The sequence below is a fragment of the Sabethes cyaneus genome, chromosome 2 (assembly GCF_943734655.1).
Source record: "Sabethes cyaneus chromosome 2, idSabCyanKW18_F2, whole genome shotgun sequence".
In the NCBI taxonomy this organism is placed as follows: domain Eukaryota; kingdom Metazoa; phylum Arthropoda; class Insecta; order Diptera; family Culicidae; genus Sabethes; species Sabethes cyaneus.
This window is the reverse complement of record NC_071354.1, coordinates 62,092,272-62,118,936: the sequence shown is the minus strand read 5'-3', so window position 1 is coordinate 62,118,936 and position 26,665 is coordinate 62,092,272. Positions and strand designations below refer to the sequence as shown.

Below are 26,665 nucleotides of genomic sequence, written 5' to 3'. Positions count from 1 at the left end.
TCGTGCCCGTCGCACGCAGTGATCTAGTGTGCTATGCGTGATGTATGAATTCTTGGCGGTTTTCAAATACTAATTTAACACCCAACACAAAACGTTTAAAAAGAAGCGACAAAAAATAAAAGAAATAGGCGTTTTAAGTCAAAGAAAGAATTGGAGAACGGTACCACAGCACAGTGGTTTAAAAAGCGAAATACGTGATCGTGTGATATTGCGCCGAAACGTGAAGCTTTTCGCATGTAGTGTCTTTAGGAACATTTCTTGGTATAATAAGCCTCTTCTTGTGAGAGAAATTTTTGGGTGATTGATTCCCTTAGAAGTGAGATACGAAATTTATTTTCTCTTATATTCGAGATACAGGTGTGGTACTTTAAACAAAGTTGTTGTAAATATTAATACAAACAACTTTGTCAAAGACACCATACTTGTATCTCTTCATGGAAATTATCTATTAAGCATTATTCGTAGACAAACCCTTTAAAACAGTTTTTATACCCTGACTTATTCTGGTCAATTTTGACGTGTTAATAGTGTTGTAGAAAGTTGTTTATCTTGCTAAAATCAACGTTTCTGTAAAACATCATTATATGTTATTTTTCAAAGTTTCGGAGATTTTGAGCTTTTTTGGTGCAAAATAGTACTTCTTTGAGCTTAAATATTTCCCAAGGTGGCAAATGGTGGCAGATCAAACAACTCCTACCTAAAAGTACAACAAAAACCCTGTAAAAGCAAGTGTCAATTGACAGTATCCGTTTGTATCCTCCAAAGTTATATTTGTTTTAAAAATCCATCTCAGTCATGTTTACAGAACAATTAAACTGTACTTCGGATGCAATAAGCGCCATTTTGTTTACGTTGACAATCTCTTTCTAACAAGTTAAGTAACCAGCAATTTTTTCGCCTATTTTCGAGTCGAAAATGAATGTAGACTTAAAATTATTTGACGCAATTAATAAGAGAAAAGCTTCCAAATAACTTACCTATGCCTATTTTGTTCAATTCCTTCAATTGATGTCTTTTCAAAAGAACACACTCTGGCTGGTACCGAATGGCCGAAACACAAATGGTCGAATCACGAATGGCCGAAATCCAAATGGCCGAATTACAACAACAGTCACAAAAGGCCGAGTCATGAAAGACCGAATTTTCTCGGAATGACTAAGTAAGCAGTACGTCATATATAGTTAATTATGTTAAATAAAGGTGTAGGTGAGACGACCAAATATTGTTTTGAAAAAATGCGGAAGGAGAGATCAATGCAAAATTGAACAAAATAGACTTAAGTTAGTTATTTGGAAGCTTTTCTCTTATTAATTGCGTCCATTTTAAGTTTACATTCATTTTCGAATCAGAAATAGGCGAAAAAATTGTTGTTAACTTAACTTGTTAGAAAGCGATTGTCAACGTAAACAAAATGGCGTTTATTGCATCCGAAGTACAGTTTAATTGTTCTGTAAACATGACTGAGATGGATTTTTAAAACAACTATAACTTTTGAGGATACAAACGGATACTGTCAATTGACACTTGCTTTTACATGGTTTTTGTTGTACTTTTAGGTAGGAGTTGATTGATCTGCCACCATTTGCCACCTTGGGAAATATTTAAGCTCAAAGAAGTACTATTTTTCACCAAAAAAGCTCAAAATCTCCGAAACTTTAGAAAATAATGTATAATAATGTTCTACAGAAACGTTGATTTTAGCAAGATAAACAACTTTTTAGAACACTATGAACACGTCAAAATTGACCAGAATAAGTCAGGGTTTAAAAACTGTGTTAAAGGGTTTGTCCACGAATAACGCTTCATAGATAATTTCCATGAAGAGATACAAGTATGGTGTCTTTGACAAAGTTGTTTGTATTAATATTTACTACAACTTTGCCGAAAGTACCACGCCTGTATCTCGAATATATGAGAAAATAAATTTCGTATCTCACTTTTAAGGGAATCAATCACCCAAAGATTTCTCTCACAAGAAGGGGCTTATTATACCAAGAAATGTTCCTAAAGACACTACATGCGAAAAACTTCACGTTTTGGCGCAATATCACACGATCACGTATTTCGCTGTTTGAACCACTGTGCACAGCTTCAAATTGGTAAATAAAAGCTATCACCTTTATCGTGCTTGTTTAGGAGAAATTTGATGAAAACGCCTTGAGAAACACGTATTTCAAAACTTTTTACGTCTGAAAAGTTACTAAATTTCTTGAGGTAAGAATTTTAAGAATAATTTTCAGTACAAAATCTTCTCAGCTTTCGAATGAAATCAACAGAATTGAGCTAGCTAACATAGTTTTTGTGCTAGAGCTAATTGATGGCAAAAAGAACCTAAAATTAACAATGTTTAATAACTCTATAATTATTGAAACTTCACCATTTGCGTAAAAGGATTTTTTTCGTCAAATGTGGATCGCTTTCACCCCCTGAAATATATGCACCGAGTTACCTAACACCCTGTATAATTGCTATAAATCATACAAGATTTTACCGTGTTTCTCTACTGACGTGAAATTGGAAGCTAATTTTCCAATGGATCGTACTTCGGCGACAACTATTTTTTTATTTTTGTTTTTGAAGTTTCAAAAACCAACTTACTGACATACTTATTCTTATGGGACTACTTATATCCATATTTTGGTGATATCTCCCAGGTGTTTCCTGTATTCTTCACTGCATTTCTTTTTGCTATAATCGATATTAAGTGAGCGACACCCAAATTAAATTTTATACGTGCTACGTAATAAGGGGCCTGAGACTTAACCAAAGAACTGAGCCTTCTACGATTTGATTCTGCCACGACGTTCAACTGTCAACAGAAAAGATTCTCGTCAACAACGTACATGTCATCGGCTAAGATGCTCCAAAAGTTAGAGCAAGTTTAACAACAGTTTGCGTACAAGTAAATATTACAATACAAGTCTGATATTTTTGGGAATTACTGGCATTCACAACCTTTTTTCGCGTGATTTCTTTATTTGGTTTTTGTATAATTATATTGAACTCAGACCGCGAAATAAGTAGTGACGCACTGAGTCAGTGTGAACTATCGTCGATCTGTGACCGTTACTGATCAGCAATTAAGGCTAGGCGTCGGTATAATATTTGCCATGACCTGGAAACCTGGCGTTCGCGAAAACCGTGGCCTTCTCATCACGTTAGTATTAAGTAAATCTAAGCTGGTCAGAGGGAGCGCAATAATTTATGAAAGAAGCTTCCTCTACATACAATTTGACTGAGCTCTGCCTCTCGTCGTCGGCTCGTCTGCCTTCTGTAACAATCCGTCTGCCATCGTTTCTCATCGAACTCATCCATCATCGCTGGCTAGTTAGTTTTTGGATATTGTTGCGAGATTTGGAAAGGTTCATTTAGGGTTATACCACTTGAACTTTCGAGTGCTCTACTTTTTGATGAATGGCGGCTTAACGTGAGGCAAGAGGTTTATGGGTATCTACATAATAAATAAGACTTGCGTTTGAAGCGAACAACGAAAGAATACCTCTGCTTTCGGTGCCATAACTGCCGGTGGAGAGAGCTCTTACGGCGTGGAACTATGAGCACATGCAAAGATTAGTTATGCGTCTGTTTATGCTATCTTGATGATTATCTTGGGAAGTCTAATCAAAATATTTTTATTTTCCTCTAAGGCTGATCTCCATTTTCGGTTGTTTTGTTTGAGAAAGCGCTTCTTTTTAAATTCTAACTGACATTCAAAATCTGACGATATTTAACAGCTCAAATATCAAAATATGCTTCGAATTCAATCACCCTTTCTAGCATTTGTTATCAGCGTTCGCTGATCTGCAAAATCTTTTTTTTTTTTTCAATTTTACCCGGTAAGTGAGCAATTTTCTCGCGCGTTCGTTAGCAGCAACATTTCACCACCTTATTATGACGTATTATCACATAACTATGAGCCAAATTATAATGAATTGAAGATTCATAGGCTCACTTGAGTGAATTGTACTCAAAATCGAGCGCATTATCACATGCACACCGCAGAAACATTATTGCCGCACCAGACAACGAACTCGAAATCATCGACAGTAGTCGTTCAACAACCGCAGGGGCCGCTGATCCCAATCGTAAACGCTCTCACCGAAGTCCGTTGGTGGTGTACATTATTGATGCTGCGAATGCTGACTGTTTGGTGGCGGCACTTTTCCACAAACAATTTGTTGTGAATATCCGCAAAATTTTCTTTTATAGTTTATTCTGTATTGAGATGTTTTACGTAAGTTAATTTTAAAACCATTAAAACACCTAATTTCAGTGACTTTATTTAGATCTTAGACTTGAATACACTTCACGGAACCAAAGCAAAGAGTGGAGCCAAAATTCTAAAGACATCATCAATGAAAATGCTACATTAATCACCCACCACAGCGAGCAATGACATGCCTCACGACAAATCGCGTTAGACCTGTACCACCTGTCCGGATCATTAGAAAAATTAATGATACCGTCTAGCAGAGTTATCTTGATTTTTAAAATCACCGGCGAATGTTGGAACATATCCGTTTCATCTTTTGGACGAGTTCGCTCGAGTTGGATGTTTCTTTTTTTTAAGTTAAAAAGCAATGTCGGTGGCACCGCCGACCGACAACGATGTCGTTAATTAAACACGAACCGATCAAGTTGGGGATGAACCCCACTTTTCACCGCTCGCTCCACTGTTCGCCACGCAATGGTGAATTAATCTTCGTTTCAGACTGCTAATTGCGTTTTTGGAGATGCAGCATTTATAAAAGAGATAAAACTAACTTCGTTAAATAACGGCCCTGAGTGGTCATGTTGATGTCGATCTGCAGATTGCTGGAGTCGGTCGCTAACGACCCTTGAAAATGTCACAAATCAATTACAATCATTAGATAAATCGTATACGTGGACTCCTCGCAAATTGTAAGATTAAGCTAAGCATAATTTAAAACAAGAAAGATCAGTTTCACCGTCTTCCTTGACCTTCATAAAACTAAGTAAAGAATTAATTTCAGCTCTTGCCTAGCCTCTTAAGCCGAATACATAGTTTCGCTTCGCCGTACGTACATTGTACCTACTAACTTGAATCACAACGTAAAGCCTCTTGCAGGCGAACATTTCGTTTTTACTGTTAAATCATTTAACAGTAATAATAGCAAGAGTCAGGCAACATAAAGTCAGCGAAACGATGAAGTGTGCACAGCATATATTCGGAAGAGGCGCACAAAAGTAAAGAATGCATAAGTGTGGATATTTTTTGCGTCATTCTCTGGGAGCGAAACATATTATGTATGTTGTTCGTGTTCTGATTGGTGCAATGTCACTCAAAAATACATAAAAAATGTAATACACCTATTGGAACACATTTTATATTTGGGGCGTTCCAGGCTAAATGACGAAATAAAAATTATTTTTAATTTGTCATTTCCGATTTCACTTTGCATAGATGTTTCGTTAAAAAAGATACCATTTTATACAGTTACCTTTTAACTGAATACTAACCATATACCAAAAATCAAATTCATTAGTTAATGAACAACAGAGAAATCGCGGTGGGCGTACTACAGCACCCAACGCCTTATCTGTGAAATACTTTAGGTCTATAAACACTATTCTTACGCAGGTTTTCTGGAGAATAACAGAATATGCATACAATATTGTGCCACTCGTCGCCAATTTCCTAGTCGTCTCAGAAGTCGCGCCGGTGGGGTTGTTGAAGAGGACTATTTTCGTCGCACTGTCGTCCGGCATCCTTACGACGTGTCCGGCCCACCGTAGCCTGCTAACTTTCGCTAGATGTACGATGGGAGTCTCCCCAAGCAGTGCCTGTAGCTCGTGATTCATACGCCTCCGCCACTCTCCGCTTTCAGTTTGTACTCCGCCAAATATCGTCCGCAGCACTTTCCGCTCAAACACGGCAAGGGCGCGTATGTCCTCCGTAAGCAGCGTCACGGCTTCAAGTCCATAAAGAACTACCGGTCTAATAATGGTTTTGTACATTGTTAGCTTCGTGCGGCGGCGTATGCTTCCTGATCGTAGCGTTTTACGAAGGGTAAAGTAGGCCCGATTTCCCGCTTGGATGCGCCGCTGGATCTCCTTACTAGTGTTGTTGTCCGCGGTCACCAGCGATCCCAAATACACGAACTCCTCTACCACTTCTAGTTCGTCGCCGTCAACGGTTACCGTCCGTGGGAGGCACGCATTTGTTTCCTTTGAGCCTCTTCCTTTCATGTATTTGGTCTTCGACGCATTTATTTTTAGCCCAATTCTCCTAGACTCCACTTTCAGTCTGGCGTAGATTGCCTCCGCCGTCGCAAAGTTCCTGGCAATGATATCGAAGTCATCTGCAAAGCCTAGAAGTTGGCTACTCTTGGTAAAAATCGTGCCTCTCGTTTCGATGCCCGCTCGTCGGATCACCCCCTCAAGAGCGATGTTGAACAGCATGCAGGATAGACCGTCACCTTGTCTCAACCCTCGTCGCGTCTCGAAGGGACTCGAGAGTGTCCCAGAGATGCGTACGAAACGCATCACTCGATCCAATGTTGCTCTGATCGGTCGCGTCAGTTTGTCCGGAAAACCGTATTCGTGCATTATCTGCCATAGCTTGTCTCGATCGACTGTATCGTATGCTGCTTTGAAATCAATAAAGATGTGATGCGTGGGCACGTTGTATTCCCGACATTTCTGCAAGATCTGTCGGATAGTAAAAATTTGGTCCGCAGTTGCGCGAGCCCCCATGAAACCCGCCTGATAATTCCCTACGAAACCTTGTGCTATCGGTGACAGCCGGCGTAACAGGATCTGGGAGAGTACCTTGTAGGCGGCGTTTACCAGCGTTATACCACGATAGTTGGAGCAGTCTAGCCGATCACCCTTTTTGTAGATGGGACAAACCACTCCTTCCATCCATTCCTCCGGTAGCTTTTCCTCCTCCCAAATCCTAGAAATAACCCAGTGTAGAGCCTTTACTAGCGTTTTGCCGCCATGTTTATAAAGCTCTGCCGGTAGGCGGACCTTCCCAGCGGCTTTATTGGTCTTCAGCAGCCTGATTTCTCGTTTGACTTCTTGGAGATCAGGTGCTAGGACATCACTATCTTCCATGGGCGCTCCTAGGTTAATTTCCGTTCCGCCTCCTTCTGCGACTTCGCCATTGAGGTGTTCATCGAAGAACTGCTTCCACCTGTGTAGGAACCGCCCAGGATTCAAAACTATCAAAAACTCATGCAAAATTGACTCATGTCAAATGGCGCTTGTGAAGTTTCTTAAACAAACGATTCAAATATGGAGAAGTTAAATGAACCAGTCCATTTCTCTTTCTGCTTGCACCATCTTTTTTTTGACAATATCAAAATTTTTGGCATCGTAAAATTTGTCCGCGTCAGCCAGGTTAACCATATTATTGAATGTTCACACGTGAATCTGCACGGAGCGAATAGCACATAATCTTCATTGTCGGTAAACGCTGGTATGAGCAAACAGTTTCTTATGAAAATATAAGTAAATTTACAGATGGATCACCAGTTCATGGAATTGGAATTGAGGTAGTTGGATAAATGGAATAAAAAAAAGAAAAACACGAAAGAGAAGAAAAACAACTGACATTAAAAAATAAAAACGAAATAAAAATTGTAATCCAATGAGAGGGAAAACGAGACATTAGATGAGTGAAAAATACAAAATAAGAAGCCGGGAAAAAGAGAAAATGAAGCAAAAAAGAGTAGAATAGTCAGAAAAAAAAGAGATAACGGAAGAGAGAAGAAGAAAAATGAGAGAAAAGAAGGAAAAACGATAAGTAAAACGAGGAAAACGAGAAACAAAATGATGACAAACTAGACGAAAAGAAGAAAAATGGCATAAATAAAGTTATAAAAACAGAGAGAGAGAGACGATGGAAGAAACTAGGAAAACGGGAAAAACGATAAACGGAATATAAAAGGAAAAATGGGAAAAAACTAATGGAATAGGTAAATGAGACAGAAAAAGAAATAAAAACCAGGAAAAATGGACTAAAGAAAAGGGTAAAACTATAAAGAAAAAACGAAAAGCGAGATATAAAAAAGGAAAACTGGAGAGCAACGTGAAAAAAGAAAAGCAAAAATAGAATAAACATGACAAAAAAAGAAAAACGAAGCATCTAAATGAGGAAAAATGGAACAGACGAAGGCAAAATACGAGTAGGAGGAAAGTTAAAGAAAGACGAAACCTTGAAACGAAAACAGGAAAAAAGAAAGAGAAAAGACGGAAAACGCGACAAAAAAGGAAAAATTTGAAAAGTGAGATTAAAAACCAAGAAAAAGTCCAGAAAAGAAGAGAAAACGGTACAAAAAGTTTAAAAACGGGACTGGAAAAGAGAAAAAATGTAACAGAAAGAGGTAAAACGTGCGAAATATGTCAAAAAACTTCGTATCTAATTTAGTACCAATGTTCAAATTCGAGTCTAATTTAGTATCCAACGTCAAGTTCAATTTCAACTCCAATTGTATGTCAGAATTTAGGCACAATTTCAAGTTCAATTTAATTTCAATTTTGAATCAAATTCAAACTCTTGTTTCAAGTCTAATTTCTAGTAATTTCTAACTTTAATTTGAAATGTAATTCCCAGTCTAAATTTACGTCCAATTCAAATTTTAAGCTCAATTTCGAGCATAATTTCAAATCCAATTTCATGTCCAATTTTTATTTTTATTTCAATTTCAAGTCTAATTTCAATCAAAAACCTCAAATTCTCTTGCAAGTCCAATTTCATGTCTGATTCCAAGTATAACTTCCAGTCAGCGACGATAAATCGATTTTCCAAGCCAACACTTTCTTCTGAAAGTCGGGTCGGGTGCCCCTCCTTTTGTTGATATCTGCTCACGGTAGTGATGAGGCGTATTATTTGCTATTTTGACGTAGGACTACGTCTTTGTTTACTATACTGGGACTGGGTAGCACTTTGTGAAAACGAAAATAGAAGTGTAATGTTTGAATGAAAGATTTCAAATGCTAATAACTACTAAACTACTGAACGAAACTGAACAATTTATATGTCATTGGATAGATAAAATGACCAGCAATTTTATAGGGGGGGTAAGAGTGCAATTTTAAGGAGGGCGTAAGAAGGGGGGCTACTAGATAAATGAAACATAAATTTTCTCAAAACTCGAGAACTAATCAAGCAAATGGAACCAAATTTGGCGTGTGGGGGTTTCAGTAGGTAGGATTTTTTTCTACGGTGTACTGAAACCTTTTCCTCCTCTGAAAGGGGGGGCTCGCATACAAATGAAATACAAATTTCCTCATAACATTAGAACAAATCAAGCAAATGGAACCAAATTTGGAATGTAGGGCTTTCAGAAGGTAAGAATTTTTTCTATGATAAATTTAGACCCCTCCCCTCTTTAGGAGGGGGCTCCCATACAAATAACATACAAATTTCCTCATAACTCGAGTACTAATCAAACAAATGGAACCAAATTTGGCATGTGGGGGTTTTCGAAGGCATGAATTTATTTCATGATGGTTTGAGATCCCTCAACCCTGTGGTAGGAGGATAAGGACTCTCATACAAATAAAACAGAAATTGGTCATTCATTACCATTTCAACCTTTATGATGCACACAAGTGATTTTTAAAAGAAATCTCTATGTCTCATTGGTTGCTGGCGTTGTACTTATGAAAACCCGTCCACGTATTTCAAAGCCACCATTGCATTAAATGAAGAATTGAATCTGAATTTTGTGCTCTTCTCTTTTAAACATTCACTTAAACAATGGCACTCACAGATTCTTATACACATACATATGCCAGAAATCCAGTTTACAGTCTTTGATCTAATGATCTGATATAGTCCTACGTCACCCTTTTGTACAACCCTTAGAGCTGTATGCCTTGTAGTTTTTGGAATACTTTTACCTAGCCTTACCTTTTTTCCTACGAGAAAGTGAGGATAATATTCCATTTATTTCTAACAAAATACTAGGCTCCTGTTACAGATACTATACTTGTAATATTCATCAGTGCAGATAGTTGTGACTACTGTACAAGTAATGTAAAATTTGTTTTAACTGGAAGTAAATAAGATCACTTTTCTCTTACTTCCTCGTTGAGAAAACAGGCGTAACAAGAAATAGCTAGTAGGTATTCCGAATATGGCAAATATCAACAAATACAGAATTTATCCATATACTGTCACTACCGTGTATTTCACATTATTTTTTAAAGTGTGCTTAGTATTTGCTCACGGATCTGGTTACCGTTGTGTCATGGAACACAGTAGCATATCATCGACCAGCCGCCAGATACCTAGCTGATGAAGCAGGAGAATTTAACTCGATACCATGCCTTAGGATTATCCGACTATCCAAGTAGAAGGCAAGACGGCGGAATAACTCAAGAGCCAGCGGAGGAGCTGCTCTCCGACTGGAAACCAGTCCATCAGTCCAATCCGGAGGCTTTGAGTGAAGGACAGGTTTGTTTGTTTATACTTCGGTTTATCTTTACCGCTTCCCGTTGTTGGTGGATACACGCTTTGGAATTTCATTCTCACCGACGGTGTGCCGCTTCCTTTTACCCATTTATTATTATTGTATTCCACCGAATAAACAGCACTAGGTAGCTGCAGCATGTTTCCAATAGTAGGTGCTATTGTGAGAATTGAACTTTTTATTGGACTTTGTATGGCGAGAAAAATACAACGTAAGTGGCAATATGCTCGAGATCAACTCTCAACAAGCTTCCACAAAACCGGGGAAACGTGAAAACAACAATGGTGCCACGGTTGACCACAACACAATCGAAATGTTTTAATAGCAGCAAAGCTTTTTTCATCTTTGCTTTAAATTACAGTTGCTGTCTAACTTTCAATCCCTAAATTGGAAAATTTGATTTCAAATGTGACATTGCATAACGCGATAAAAAGTAAACATGTATTTTATATTTAACTTATTACCACTAACTTCATCCATCTCATATCCAACCCAACGCCTCTAAGTACCTGTTACCCGTGAAGTGCCGTGAAAAATCGTCATTTCCAATCATCTCACTCCATAGCATAGATAACCTCAATTAAAATACGAAGAAGGATTTAAAAATAGCAATAAGAATTAGCCTGATGAGAACAAACTTTGACTTCAGCTTTTTTCCGCTAGGCATCAGCCACACAGAACAGAAACAAAAGAAAAGGTTAATAAACTAATTCAACCATTAAATTGTTCTTTTTTACTCTTTCAACCCACATATTTCAACTGTAGAAAGTTCTCATCTTCTAATTCCTTTACGTAACCTGGTAAATAAGTTAGTTAGCGCATTTTTAGTGAATGTTGTATTACAAAGATCTTTCAAAAATTGTTTATTAGAACAAATTCGAAGATTACCTATTCTATTTACTTCGCATTTAAACTGTACCAATTATTGAAAAGCCATATAATACGTTCGACAGTCTTAAGTGCTATGTATTCCCGAAAAGTATTCCCAGAATAGTTCAGCAGAAAAAACTTTTCGTTGCTATTGTCTTCCCTTAGCTCACTCGATCATCCAACTACAACTTCTACCAGCCATGATCAAGCTTTGCAATCGGAGCTACGCGATAAATCATGCAACATACACCAGGTAGCAGGTAACAACACAAATAGATAAGAGTCAGATTCATTTATGCAAGATGGTTAAAAAATGAACTTTTCTTTTAAAAGACCAAACCGTACAACCAAAGCAATTAAGCCAGCTATGTACGTGTCAGTGTAGATAAGTGAAGATAAACCACACTATAGCGGCAGGTGATTTTTCTTCATAAATGTCCTAGACGATGTCGGTTAAACAGACACATTGCTCCGGCACGGTAAATGACTGTCGACATTATGCTAATGTAGCTGCATTAATTATGCTCTGTTAGGGTTATGGAGTAGCATTTTCTTGGGTGATATCAGTTATAATGTGCTAGGTTTAGTAACCGACAGGTAGTTACTGTGGAGCTCCGCTTTGTGGTTCGAAATTACTTATCTTCCGTAGTATGAGGTCGATTGATGAATCCAGCAGTGTCACAAGTAAAGTTCAACTCGAAAGCTATGTAGCCGCAACTTTACCCAGTCTGCTTTGACAAGCGAGTGGTTTTCGGTTCGAATCTTTATGCTCAGGTCCTGCTTGCCAGTGCAATATGTCACTCTCATAGTTAAATGTACCTGGTCAGTCGCTCCAGTGATAGCTAGAACTGGAGACAGCACTGGCATAAGGAACAAACTGGGTACGATAGAATAAGAATTAAAGGAAGGGTAAACCCAAATCACTCAAGCGAGCATAAAAAATAACATTAAGCATATCGCTCACTCAATAGTGATTATAACGAAAACAAATGCAGTGCAGGTTGCAGTTGCTGTACTTTCACTAGGTTCAGTATTGAAAAGCGTTGATGATTGTTTTGATGGGTTGATGGGTTGTATTTAGTTTGACAAAAAAAAAATATTTTTTAAAAATTGAAAAATTTCAATGGCGTGTTGATTTTATCGACCTACTTCATTTCAAAATGCACGATAAAAATTAATGCGCATATGCTGCCCAACTGCAGAAATTGCTGAAAATTTATTAATTATTCTATTGGATATCAGACAGTAAAACTTTAACTTTTCTGCTCACGGATGTATATTTTTAAGTCAACAAAGCTGACTGTCTAAGCTTTTCACAAGAGCAAGCTTTGTGCATAGCGTTGTAGAACAAAGCAAAAGGCCTAACTAAATTATGGCAAAAAGCATAATTGATTTTATTGTTGCTTTCAGAAGATAGCGATAAGACTACTTGAGCTTATAGCCTGATTCTTAAAGAGGTCATAAAAACCTACTGAAGAGAGGGTCACTTGGTCGGAAGGCAGTTTTATAGCGGTCATCAGAATGTACCAGGGGAGCTCATAGTTTTATTGGCGATTTTATGAAATTGGTCGTGAAATCCACTAGAAGAATTTACTACTTACTTTACCAACCAGGGAGCCCGGGTAGCCGGCTCAGTTAGCTCTGAGGTACGATGCTGGTCTAACAAGCCAGTCGTCGTATGTTCGAATCTCGACTGAGCGGTGCCGCTACAGAGTTAATAGGATCTTTGCCCGTAATTTTCGTGTACTCTAACAACCGGCCGCGAAGTCGGTCGATAAAGACGGGTCAAGTTCTAAAGGACGTTTTATACCCATGGCTTTGCGTTGCTTTTAGCTCGGGTGCCGCTTGCCGTATCAAGAATTCCTCTTCATTGTACAGTGGACCCCCGTTCGTTTGAACGATTCCTCATGTAAACTAACGGGGTTAATTTTTAATTTGAACAACTGGTAACCCCAAATATGCTGGAGCTTGTATGAACTGGCTGCCCTGCTCTTTGTTATTGTTTTGGTGGTTTGATTCAGTTGGCAGTTGTAAGCAGCGAATATTTCATTCTCCGATTGGATTTCTACCATAATTGTTGGGAAAACGCAATGTGAAATAGATTAAACACGCCAGATCAGTACAAACAAATCGTGTTTATGTGCATTGTCTGCATAAGCAAATGATGTCATATTGAGAATGACATTTGAACCATTTTTAATTTGCACGTCCTGCAAACCAACAGGGTTCAAATTAAAAAGTGTTCAGATTAAAAAAGGTCAATCGAACGGGGGTTGCACGTCTAAACAGACGTAAGTCGAGTTCAACCTGGTCGAGCCATCTAGTACATTGAGCACCTCTATTCCTGTGCCGGTGGGGTTCTTGAAGAGAACGGATTTCACTGCACAGTCGTCCGTAGTCTTCCAACTTTTACCAGATGTACGATAGGAAGCTCTCAAAGTAGTGCCTGCAACTCATGATTCATACGCCTATGCCACTCTCCGCTATTCGTTTGTACTCCGTCAAAAATAGTCCGCAACACCTCTTATTAACACCGCAGAACAGCACACCAACACAACGATGCGCATCGCAGCGGTTAGCATACCTGCTGCTGCTGCGCCGCTGGTGTAGGCTCGATTTTCAGCTTGAATACGTCGATGGATCTCCTTACTCCTATTAATGTCGGCGGTGAGACCAGAGATCCCAAATATACGAACTCATCAACCACTTCCAGTTCGTCGCCGTCAATAGTCACTGTCCGTGGGAGGCAAACGTTACTTTCTCTGGAGCCTTTTCCTTCCATATATTAGGTTTTCGCCGCATTGATTTGTAATCCTAGCCTCCGTTTTTAGTCTGGCGTAGATTGCCTCAGCCGTTCCAAGCTTTCTAGTAATGATGTCGAGGTCGTCTGCGAAGGCTAGCAGTTGACCACTCTTACTGAAAAGCATACCTCTCGTTTCGATGCCCGCTCACCGAATCACACCTTCAACAGCGATATTGAATAACCTACGGGACAGTTCATCTCCTTGCCGCAACCCTCTGCGCAATTCGAAAGAACTCGAGAGTGTGCCCGAAACGCGCACGTAGCACATCACTCACTCCAGGGTAGCGTCGATCAGCCGCGTCTGTTTTTCTGGAAACCTATACTAGTGCATTATCTGCCATAGCTGGTCGCGTTCAACTGTATCGCATGCTGCTTTGAAATCCACGAAAATATGATGCGTGGGCACGTTGTACTCTCGAAATTTCTGGAGGATTTGTCGGAGAGTAAAAATTTGATCCTTAGTACCATGAACCCAATCCACCCCCCCCCCCCCCTGTCCTACGAATTCTCTTGCTATTGGGGATAGGCGGCACAACAAAATCTGAGAGACCACATTGTAGGCTGCGTTACCAGCGTAATACCGCGGTAGTTACAGCAACAGAGGCGACAAGGTATCTGTAGTATTTATAGTCTCTGTATAGCAAGCTAGTCGGTCACTCTTTTGGTAGATGGGATTGACTACATTTTCCATCCACTCTGTAGTTTCTCCTCCACCCAAATCCTTGTAATCATCCAGGAAGTACCGTTGCTAGCGGTAAAATATACTTGGCTCCCGTTTAAAAACCATGTTTCACAACTCTCTTAAAACCTGAAAATAATTTTGACAATGTTTTGACACTTTGCACAGGGAGGATTTATTTTACAAATGCTGCCATAAAACTCTATTAAAAGCAAGGGTATGTAATCATGCTATCTCTTTCTCATGTAGGAGTGAAGAGAGCATCCTTCAACTAGTTCGCCGGTAATTAGAATTTCCATTGAAAAAAGCGTTAGCTGTCACTCGGACCGAAACGTCAGAAAAAACGGTTACACAGCAATTATATGCATTTGACGTTCGTTTCTCACCCCTGATTAAAAGCGTATGTTATCGAAGAAGTTATGCTCTTAAGAAAGAACATTCTAGCATAAATAACTAATCTGTGAAAATGACGCCAAAAACTACAGAAGATTGAGAAAAAATCTGTTAAACATAAAATCTATTTTCTCAAGTGCATGAACAATTTGAAACGAATGAATTTGTAAAACTCTGGGCATGCCAGTGAATTCAAACAAGTTTTATTTGAGTGCAACTTGACTTCTTCGAGAATACAATAACTATAAATGAACTTTTCTGTTGTTGGGAAAAACTTCTTTGTTTTGTGATAAGAATTATTGATATTATGAGTGCTTGATGGTGGGTTCAGATAAAACCATTGAAAAAATAGCAAACAAAGCTGTTTTTGAGATTTTTGAGATTCGTTTAACACATGTTAATTTTCCAAGCAAATCATCGACTGTGGTCAAATCAGATAGTTTGCTTTAGTAACGACCAACACGCCGCATTCAAACCCGAGAGGACACTAAGAATCCGGGATTGATTCGAATAAAGGGACATTTTAATAACAGTAATAAACGTCATTGCACAACAAAAAAACCTCAGCACACGATCGGCACGCGATTGGTAATCATTTGAGGGCTTCCCGGGGTAATGTGACCAGTTCCAGGTATAGACCGCTCCGAGCATGGATCAAGAAAACAAGAACATCAACAAATTTCAAAAATTTCAAATTGCCATGTCCTGTTCCCCCAAACAGAACTATCTGCTGGAACCTGGACCAATTGATATGCGGTCGCAACCAGCAGGAATCATGAAGTTATCCAAAAAATCAGGAGAGTTCCCAAATTTGTTAAAGGCAAAAAAGTTATCATAAGTGAATTTTCGAGTGCTAAAAATGATGACGACCTTGGGAGAATTAAGATAGTTTTTTGTCCATAATTCGAATCAAGGATAATTACCATCCGCCGACTAAAAACAGCAGTCGAACTCAAAAAACTATGATTCCATTCCTCTTGTTCATGACTCATACCTTATATGAAAAAACTCTTCTGTTCAAAAAGATTGATGCCGCCGCTGCCTAAGTAGGTATATGCTTAACAAAGATTAATAGTTCTCTTCCCACCTCTAGTACATTTAATCAACTACTCTTATTTCTATGTCGTGATAGGCAAATAAGGCCCACGAGGTTGGTAAATATATCATTACAATGCAATCAGAATTATATAGCCTTTTCTTATCCATTCTTAGATGAATACTTATATGGATTTGTTCGTACACCTCTCAGTATCGTCCCAAAAAAAAACCTACCTGTCAAAAGTAATTTTTCGAATTTTTATATTTATTACAACGAACCAGCTTAAGTCTGTAAGTTTAGAACAAAACTAAAGATTCAACATTTGTGATTAAATACATAACAATTTCAAAAATATTTGGTCTAGTCTTAGTATGACAATAGATTATTCTATTTAAATTTATGTATAAACAATTCACAATATATCATGTCTGCCTAATGTCTCAATCATTGTGGAAATCCATTGTTAGTCCGCGAAGGGCAATAAAACCATTTTTCATGTGTACATTAAAACCAAAGCTGACACGACGTCGAGTCGACAGCGATGTCTTACTTTAGCGACGCGCGTGATTCATATTTTATACCTTATTTTAATACGTTTTTTTCTGCCTCTCGTTCATTTCTTCCAATTTCGCTCAATCACGTCCTCCGCCCAGGAAAACACGAATCGGTCCCCCCTGCACGAGGCGGCATCGAATGGCGACGAGGCGGCGGTGGAAGCGCTGCTGGCTACTGGAGCCGACCGAAACGCGAAGGAGTCACTGGTGAGTTCAGACAGTCAAGTCTTATTTTATAAGTTTTCTGCAGAAGCTTGGTGTACGTTGTTTTTTTTTTAACAACCGGTTTTAATACCGAATTCAAAAAAATCAAATCAACGATAACACAATTTTCCATATGGTTTATTTTGCATATATATCCCGTATAACTATACTAAACTCGGTACTTGTACTCGGTTTTGTGTACATATTTTCAGTGTAACTATCTTTCTTCAAAGAAAGATCACTAATATTTTAGTAGAACGAACCAAAAAATAGTGTAGTAGTTATATGGTTTCCTTATCTTCAACCACCTCTTACGTCATTTTCCAGCATGGCAACACACCACTGCACGAGGCCTCCTGGAAGGGCTACAGCCGCTGCGTGAAAATCCTATGTTCCTTACCAAAAGTGCACAAACCGAATACTGCCAGCAACCACAGCGGTGGGGCCACCGCTAAACTGTCGATCGATCTGATCAAAGACTCGAGCAAAATCAAAAACGTGCTACAAGATACGAAAGGTGCGTTGCACAGTGCCCTGCTCGGAACACGCAACTCTGGCGGTTTTTCGGCGCTTCATCTGGCAGCCCAGAATGGGCACAACCAAAGCTGTCGGGAAATACTCCTAGCCGGGGCCGATCCCGATGTACAAAACAATGTAAGTATTTTGCTTACTGCTGCTGGCAGCTTCGATCTCTAACCGACTCTACCCATTCTCCTGTATACAGTACGGCGATACCCCCCTTCATACAGCGTGCCGCTACGGACACGCCGGTGCCATCCGAATTCTTCTCTCGGCCAAATGCGATTTTGAGCGGATCAACCTCAACGGCGACACGGCTCTGCACATCGCCTGTGCCATGGGTAGGCGTAAATTGACCCGGATTCTGCTCGAGGCTGGCTGCAAGCAAGACACAAAAAATGCTCAGGTATGTTTGCTTTTCACGACATGACGCGACATTACAACTACACTCTATAAGACGGTCTGAGCTTATATTTATGTGCTTACTAAACATGTTTCTCCGATGCTGAATACTGAGACCATAGAGCCAGAGCAGGCTCTCAGAAGATATAGTTAGGTGAACTTTTAATGATTTGGTCTGAATTTTTATGTTAGAAACATTATAATGAATAGTTTAGTAAAGCAAATAAATAATTTAATATGACAGACGCAACCGACAGCCACCATAAACCTTTGCACGATAACTAACCTCACCTCGGGTTTGAAGTTTTTGTGTGGTTCCCTTTGTAACCTAAATTTATTGCTAGATATGGATTTATTACTAGTAATTCGTAACACTTGTTTGTGGAAACCGGAAATGCCCGACTTTTCCGAATCAGAAAAATGATAGCAGTTCAGCACAACATATATGTTTGTCATTTTTGCAGGTTTTTGCTTCTGGGTCTTCAAATAAGTAATCAAAGCAAACCACACAACTCTGTCAAACCTTGGGACGAAAACTATTCCATGTTACTTTTAAAGTCTAATTCTAACCTGCAAATGGTCAAATTCAAGTCCAATTTGAGACGTTTCTTGATTATTATCTGCTACACTAATGCTGACTCGAATCGGAAGAAGTTAGGCCATTCACAACAAACATGATAGACGGCATTCTGACGTTCATCTGGCGAATAATTTTATCTTAAGCGGCCTACAATGAATAATCCATTGCAAGCCCATTTTCTTGTCCTATTTCATGGGCCATTTTAAGTCCTATTTATACTTCAATTTCAGGTCCCTTATAAAGTCAAATTACATTTCCAAATTCACAAATTCAAGTGTGTTTAACCTCAATTTCAAATCCAATTTCTTGCCCCATACCAAGCTTAATTTCAAATCCAATTTCAAGAACCACTCGTGTAGTAATGTTTCTAGTTCATTTTAAAGTAAATCAAGTCCATATTAGTTCAATTCCATGACTAATTTAATTCTATTTTCAAGTCCAATTTCAAGTAAATTATCAAAAAGAATTTAAACTCCAATTTCAAGTAAAATATCAAGTTCAACTTCAAATTCGATTCCTAGTCTGATTTCGCATTGAAAAAAAATGAGTCTTATTTCAAATTGGTCAAGCTTTATGTCCAATTTCAAGTCTTGTCACCTTTAATCAACTCAACTTTCTAATTTAGTTTTAGGTCCTATGTCAAGTTCAGGTCCAATTTCATGTCCAAGTCTAACTTCAAACTAATTTTGAGCTTAGTTTCAACAAATAAAAATTCAAATTTAATTTTAAGTACGATTTCACGTTCGAACTGTATACTTCAACCTCAAACCAATTCCAATATTTAAGTCCAATTTAAATCAATTCAAAGTTCAATTTAAAATCCAATAACAAATAAAACTTTCAATTTCAAGTTCAAATTCGAAAATAGGTTCCAGTTTTACGACTATAGTGTAATCCAGGGAAAACATTATCTGAATTTCACGAAATGTTCCACGGAACGGCGGAAAAATTCAAACAAAAACCGAAAAAAATATGTTCTAAATCATAAAAAATGTGATAAAAAACTTTTTCCAAACGATTTTTTCCCGGATTGCCTATATTCTTGAGTGCTGCTTGGTTACTGATATGAATTTCTGAAGTACAAAGCAGGTAAAAGTTCAAGAAAGAAGAGTTTTTCTGCCGTAACTCAGGAATATGCATAATCTTCTTGTATTGCTGAGAAAATTTGCTTATATCGCCATTAAAAAATGTGTGTTCTACGATGCATTATGCAAGAGATATAAATTTTTGAACTAAGCGATGTCGGTGAAAATTGAAAAATTTTCCCTTAGAGTTTTCTAGAAAAATAGGACACCCTGACTTTTTAAATAGCTATTGTTTTCGTTCATAGGCCTGGCAATTATGCATACAAAATATCATAAATAAGCGGACCCTTAAGCCCATTTAGAACGATAACTGTGAAAAATCTCAAGGGCATTAATTCGATTTAGTTGGTACACTTTAGGAATGTTCCGAGTCTGGGATGGTCCGATCACTTCGATTCAACTTTGATTCATTTGACAGTACCGTCTCTGTCGAGCAAAATTGGACAAGGTTATATATGGGACATTTGTAGAACTTGTCATTATCTACAATTTTGCTGAATAAAGTTTTGCTGTATCTTTTATAGATACGATGATTGGTACCTCATTGGAAACTAAGCGAACGTTCATTTAGTTACTAATGAGGGAGGTACTAGATGCTATTAATGATGATGGTACCTCATTGGAATCTAAGAGAACGTTCATTTAGTTACTAATGAGAGAGGTACTAGATGTTATTTATATCATGAATGTCTAATATTAAATGCTGAAAAATTATTGTATGGTTCAATAATTGAGTAAGATAGTAATATCAATGAAAATTTTCACTTTTTAATTTTAGGCATTCAATATCATCAGCGTCTTAGTGATATTGATATTGAATGCACCATTCAATAAGGTTTTGCAAGGTGACGTCACGAATGAACCGGAATGAACGCAATTCACCCATCTGACATCCACTCGTGGTTTGTTTACTATTTGTTAGGCGAATGCGACATGCATAAATTGGAGTTAAACGTTTTAAAAGCGTATTATCCAGCAGTGTCGCCCTCCAAACTACTCGGAATGGCAGTTTTTGTGCCTTTCTGACTGCCGTTAAGGCCTTTAAGCAATATTCAGTTTCAACATGTTAGCCCATGTTCTAAGTCCATGTAAACAAACCACTGATAGACGTCAAAGAAGTTAGGTTATGCTCGCCCATGCAAAACCTTATACGTGACAGAACCTAGTGAATGAACTCGTCACTACCACAATAATTTTGACGGATTGAACTGAAATAAATCTTTACTCGAGTACAGCGCGTTGTTTTCTTTTTCGATTGATATGCTATGATGCCGATTTTAACTAATAGTTGCATTCATTTTCATCGGAATTTTGATATTGAAATTAAAAATTCACAGCCCTACAAAAGATACAGCAAAATTGTAGATAATAACTAGTTTTACAAATGTCCCATATAGGTATAACCTTGCCAAGCTCAGCTGAGACGGTACTGTCAAATGAATCAAAATTGAGTAAAAGTGATCGGGCCATTCCTGCTGTGCTGAGTACTTCAACATCTTTATGAGAGTGTGCGGATTGAGAAATTTTGTAGGGGAACTGTGGGCAAGGGCGGACTGGGCGTCGAAGGGCCCACCGGGCCTTTCAGATTGGGGCCCCATTTTCCAATATTCTCATAACAGCGAATGAAGTGTCGGTCTACGTTGGTTCCGCCGGCCAGCATGTAGATATTTTGTTTTTGGGCGTATTTATTTTTAACCCAACTTCTCTGCTTCGCGCTCTAGTCTGTTCAGCCAGCGCTACAGACGTTCTTTCGATAATATCCAAGTCATCGGCAGATGAACAGATTTGATCGGTCGAAGATTGTATTCGAGTTTTGATATCCGCTTAGTTTATTACGCCCTGTAGCACTTTGCTGAGTCTCATGCACAAGAGACCATTGATTGACAAGGCCCCCTTCGGGATTCGAATAAACACGGCGATCCACCCGAGATCTGTCTCACTGCCTATCATTCATCGTAGTCCTTATTAGTTTGATCAGCTTTATAGAAAAGCCGTTCTTGTTTTTTTTTTCATAGCTTTTTACGATCAATGGTATCATACGCAGCTTTACAATCAATGGAAAAATTGTGCGTGCTAACACTGATTCATGAACTTTTTGGAGGACAGCCACAGCGTGAATATTGAGTCTGAACAGCTGATCATCCTTCAGCGAAGTTGGTTTGATAAATTTCTACAAATCTGTTCACTATTGGTGAGAGTCGTCGAAAAATGATCGTATCGAACAATCAACAACCCAACACCTCTGTATGGAACACAAAATACAACAAATAAATTGAATAAAAAGGGCCGTTTGTAGCTGTAATTCTCACAGTCTAGTTTGTTGCCTTTCTTATAAATTGGGTAGATAATACCATCTTTTCACGCCTCCGGTTTCTATAAGTCTTACAATCTGCCGGTTTAGACAAGTGTAGACACACCAATGCCTTCCTTCCCAATTGATTTATTGTTCTTCAGCTGGCTGATGGCCCCCCATAACTGTACCTATCTTTGGGACTGACACTTTTTCCACGTTTATCGCCCAGGCAGCATAAAAAGGTGTCCAACGAAGTTCTTTCTGCTTCCACCTTTTGGTTGTCTCATGAACTACATTCTAGATACTGGCGTACTTATTCTGAGCCTGACACATTTCGTCTTACGGCCCAGTTCACTTTTTCGGGCCATTTTTGATACTCAAAATACACATTGGAAAACATTTTTTTGTTAAATATTTCACTGGTTACTTTTGAAGACAATATATTAAACTGAAGTAAACTGTATTTAGGTTTTACAACTCATAAGTTCCCTGTATTACATTGGATGCTCTTCTTAACCTGCTCGTCTTACCCACAGTTCCCCTCACAACTGTAGGCTAAAGCGAAACTACAGCCATGAAGAAGAAAGTAAAATTGGATTAATAGTTAGGCAAGAATGCACATCAACATGTTGCTATTGACCTTCAACCTAAAACACAAAACAAAAAGAGATAAAGTGGAGTGTGATTACTACTCAGATCCAATGAATACTACACAAATGAATGTAGTCGCAGTGCAGTAGTTCACCAGTAATTACAAGAAAATGAAATACTCAAGTGAGACAGCATTTGTTTTTTTGTGAGTTTTTGTAAAAAATAACATTTAGTTTAAGTTTTTTTCTAAATGATGTATTGTATCTTTAGATCAGTGCTTCTGACTGCGTCAGCCTCAACGATAACGTGCGACAGTAATGGTAATGGTTATTATAGAGAATCTTACTATAGTTATGAAAAGTGCACCGTGCGAGATTTAACATTTTCAACTGCCGATGCAGAGACCTTGAATTTCCCGGTGTATGCAAATTTCGAAATTAAAAACTGCATCGTAGACTATATGTCGCCGGAAATTATGAAACGCATGCAGTGGATAAGTGATCTTTCTATTAATGGGGGTTCCATTCCCAAAGTCTATCTGAAACCAGATTTATTAACATTAGATGTTAAAGAAAGCAGTACAGTTGAAATAGTGATAGATGACAACGTTAGCAACCATAGTCTAACCAGTTTGACAATTGTCTCTAATTCTCTAAATTCGATTCCAAAAAACTTAAACAAATTAAAAGCTTTGTCTACTTTAAACTTTAAAAATAATGACATTCAATATATGAATTTTAGTGATTTCATTGGACTAGACGATCTCACAGAAATTGATTTATCTTCTAATAAATTGTACGCTATTGTGACTAACAACATTATTAGACTCAAAAGTCTGACTAAATTGGATTTGTCGAACAACTTCATAATGGAATTGGACTTCAACAATTGGAAATTTCCGGCGCTGGACATGTTGTCTGTTGAATCGAACAGCTTGAGATTTATTAAACATTTTGACGAAACGACTTTTCCGTTGTTATCAACCTTTCGGCACTCCAAAAACGCGTGGGATTGCCGCTGGAGTAATACGTTATCTTTCCACCTACGAGCTAGTTGGACATCGAGTCCTTCTCAACTTACATGCTCAAAATCTACTCAGCTTAGCGCTAGCTTTTATCGTCAACTCAATTTGACAACTATCCACGATAAACAGTTTAAATTGGATAGCTTAGAAGAAGTGGAAGATCAACTTCGCAGCGTTGTAGAGGACACCACGAACCATTCAGCCGATATTGGACTTCTAAAACAAACCATCTCTGCACAACAGAGCCAGATTGCCGACCTGTTAAAACAAATTCACGAACAGCAAACCTTTTTGGAAAGCTTGAGTAGTAAAATTAAATCCTTAGAAGAACGACCCTCGCAACTACCGACTAGTAGTGGCAACCTGCCGAAGGATTTGGCGGAGAAGCTTATCGTGGATCTTGCTTACGTAATTAGAAAAAACATTGGTGATGATGTTTCAGTCTTCAGAAGCTCTTAATATTTTTGATAAAAAAAACACAAGTGTAGTACATTCAATAAACAATCTGATAGTTTTTTTAGTAAATGAACTGACTGCTTTTTTATCCATAGTTCATGATGGCATCTCTAAGCACTCTGTTCGCAAGAACACTGACTTCCGAATAACCTAACGTGATTCAACAAGGCGTCGATAAACTCCCGTGTCCCTTCGAAGATCAGAGAGAACTACGAGAAGGAGTCTGGCTTCCGTGCTTGCTGTGTAATATTGTGTTACAATGTGTGATCAGAAGATTGTAAGTTATCGGTTAGCCTCAGCCGCGAGCGTTGCTGAGAATCCCTTAACAAGCCCCAGGGTTGGCACGCTTATCCTGGGTTTTCGCGGGAAGCAAGGAAATGCCGAAATAGCCGATGGAAAAACTCGGGAGGTTTTTTTTCCTGTATGGACTCATCACTGCGACCAGTATCGTGGATCTATTGTGATATCACCCGGGTGTTTACTGTATAACATGCACTGCATTTTTATGCTATAATCACTATTGAATGAGCGATATGCTTATTAATTTTTATGCGTGCTTGTGTGTAATGAGGTTTACCATTCCTTCAATGCTAGATCTACTTTACCCACATTGTTCTTCAATGCCAGTACTGTCTCCAATTACAGTCATCCCTGGCGAGGCTGACCAGTACATTTAACTATAAGAGTGATTTTTTGCACTTTCAAGAGATTGAGGGTCATATAGAATTAAGCATGAAGGAAGGGTAATGAGGGGCCTGAAAATAAACCCATGCTAAAGTCACTTTGACATCAAATGGCCTGATCCTACTTAGATTCGAACCCACGACTACTTGCTTGTCAAAATAGACTCGGTAGCCTTGCGCCTACGGAGTCCCCTTCTCTGGATGTTTAGCTTTTCACAAATTTATTCTTCACTGTGTGTCTTTCTACCACCCGCTTTCTTAATCTATCTAACCTTGAACTATTCATCCCGCGGGGCCCCTTTTCGTCACAATCACAGCCTGCACCACCTTTTCCGGTTTCCACCAATCGCTGTCGCACGTGATGGCTTTCAGCCCTTGGCGCTTCCTCCGGTCCGGTGACCGGTGACCGGTCATTCCCATACGCCAGCAGCCAATGCCCGCGCCAAGTACATAGGTAAACCTTCCCCCTGATTGTTTACATCTCTTTATCTCACACAAGTGCTGTCATCAAGATCTTAGTCTTGTCATCAGCGCGGCCCCCAAATTGGTCTGTTTTCCTCTGGTGGTGGGATATGGTAGGTGCTGGGCTGCCTACCAGCGGTTGATTGCCTTATTGTTAGCTACCTATTGGGTGGTGTTGGGTGGTACACTGAGAGAAAAACCATCGATGATGACAAACACTTCCTGCATTTATAATTTACATAACATTTAAACGAATTATAACATGAAATCCCAATAACCTTCTAAGCGAAGGCTCCCAACGCGCACAAGATCGGGAATAGAAATGAAAGGTACAATTTTCTGAAAGTCATAACTTAACTATAACATCTTTGACATAACAACTTTGACATCGCATACAGCAGTACGGGTGTAACGTTTGAGTTGAAAATACGCATGTAGAGTTATCTGATTTGAACGCCAGATGTTTCGCAGACCTGCAAAGGCACCCCTAGCCTTCCTGATCCGTGTGGCTATGTCAGCTTTGGTACCACCATCGGATGTTGTCTGGCTACCAAGATTGAAAGGCGTCCACCTACTCAACTTGTTGTCCCTCTACTGTGAAGTTGGTGGGAATGTCAGTGTTCATTACCATAGACTTAGTTTTTGCTACATTCACTGCGAGACCTGCTGTCTTGGAGCTCTCGGAGAGGTCATGTAACTATCGTTTCGGCGTTGTGTGAACTGCACAATGTCGTCGGCTAGGTCGAGGTCGTTTAGCTGCTCCATCGTTTGAGGGTTCCAAGGCAATCCTCAATTTGATCTACTCTCAATTGCTCCAACTAATATCGCATCCATAACGATGAGAAAAATGCAGCCCTGACTCACGCCAGCAGCAACCTTTATAGGATCGGAGAAGACACCGTTGTGCAAAACTTTGCACGAGAACGACTCGTACTGAGCCTCGATGAGATGGACTAGCAGTGGTTGGAGAATTCGCGAAAAAGTGATCATTTGAATCCATGAACATCCCTCATGAACACACACTATTCGCCTGCCTCGCCGATAATGCACGCATCAGCTTTGAATTTTATCACGAACAGAACCTCAATGTGAACATCAGAATTCGTTCAAAAATTGAATATTGAACATTGCGTGTGTTCGATTTATCGGATATAGAATGTCCGGGGACGCCGGAAAGTATTCAAAATAATATTACCGCGAAAAGGGAATAGTTTAAAGTAGTGTTAGTGGCTTTACAAGCAGCAGAAAGCAATAATTTACACTTTTGCGTTGCTCACGATATTCGTATATTCAGCGATGCTATGAAGCGTGAGTGTATGATGCTCATTGTTATAGGCGAATTGAACCACTCGCGTAGCTGTTTTATCATGATAAAAACCGTTTGCCGATGCTCGGCGTATCTATTCATTTTGCGAGTTTTCCAACCTCTGTGGACTAGCTTATCTAGAACTCCTCTACGCCTAAGTACGTTCCAGATGTTGAGTCAGTCAAACGCTTTTTCATCCACGAACACCAGCAGAAGAGAGTCCTAGAATTCGTTGATCTGCTCTAATATAATGCGGACCGTTGTGATATGATCTACA

General features: G+C 38.9%; 2 protein-coding genes across 2 annotated transcripts in view; both read left to right on the top strand.

Moving 5' to 3' along the window:
• Nucleotides 1-26,665, top strand: part of LOC128736995 (uncharacterized) — an 85,897-nt gene that overhangs the window by 53,795 nt on the left and 5,437 nt on the right. The window contains exons 3-5 of the mRNA XM_053831530.1: nt 16,883-16,990; nt 17,315-17,641; nt 17,712-17,912. Of these exons, the coding sequence (XP_053687505.1) occupies nt 16,883-16,990; nt 17,315-17,641; nt 17,712-17,912 (636 nt within the window). The remainder of the gene's footprint in view (nt 1-16,882; nt 16,991-17,314; nt 17,642-17,711; nt 17,913-26,665) is intronic.
• LOC128737004 (uncharacterized) lies at nt 22,578-23,985 on the top strand. The gene is made up of 2 exons (XM_053831541.1): nt 22,578-22,662; nt 22,728-23,985. Exons 1-2 carry the CDS (start codon nt 22,628-22,630, stop codon nt 23,938-23,940), a joined length of 1,248 nt encoding a protein of 415 aa, XP_053687516.1. The 5' UTR covers nt 22,578-22,627; the 3' UTR covers nt 23,941-23,985.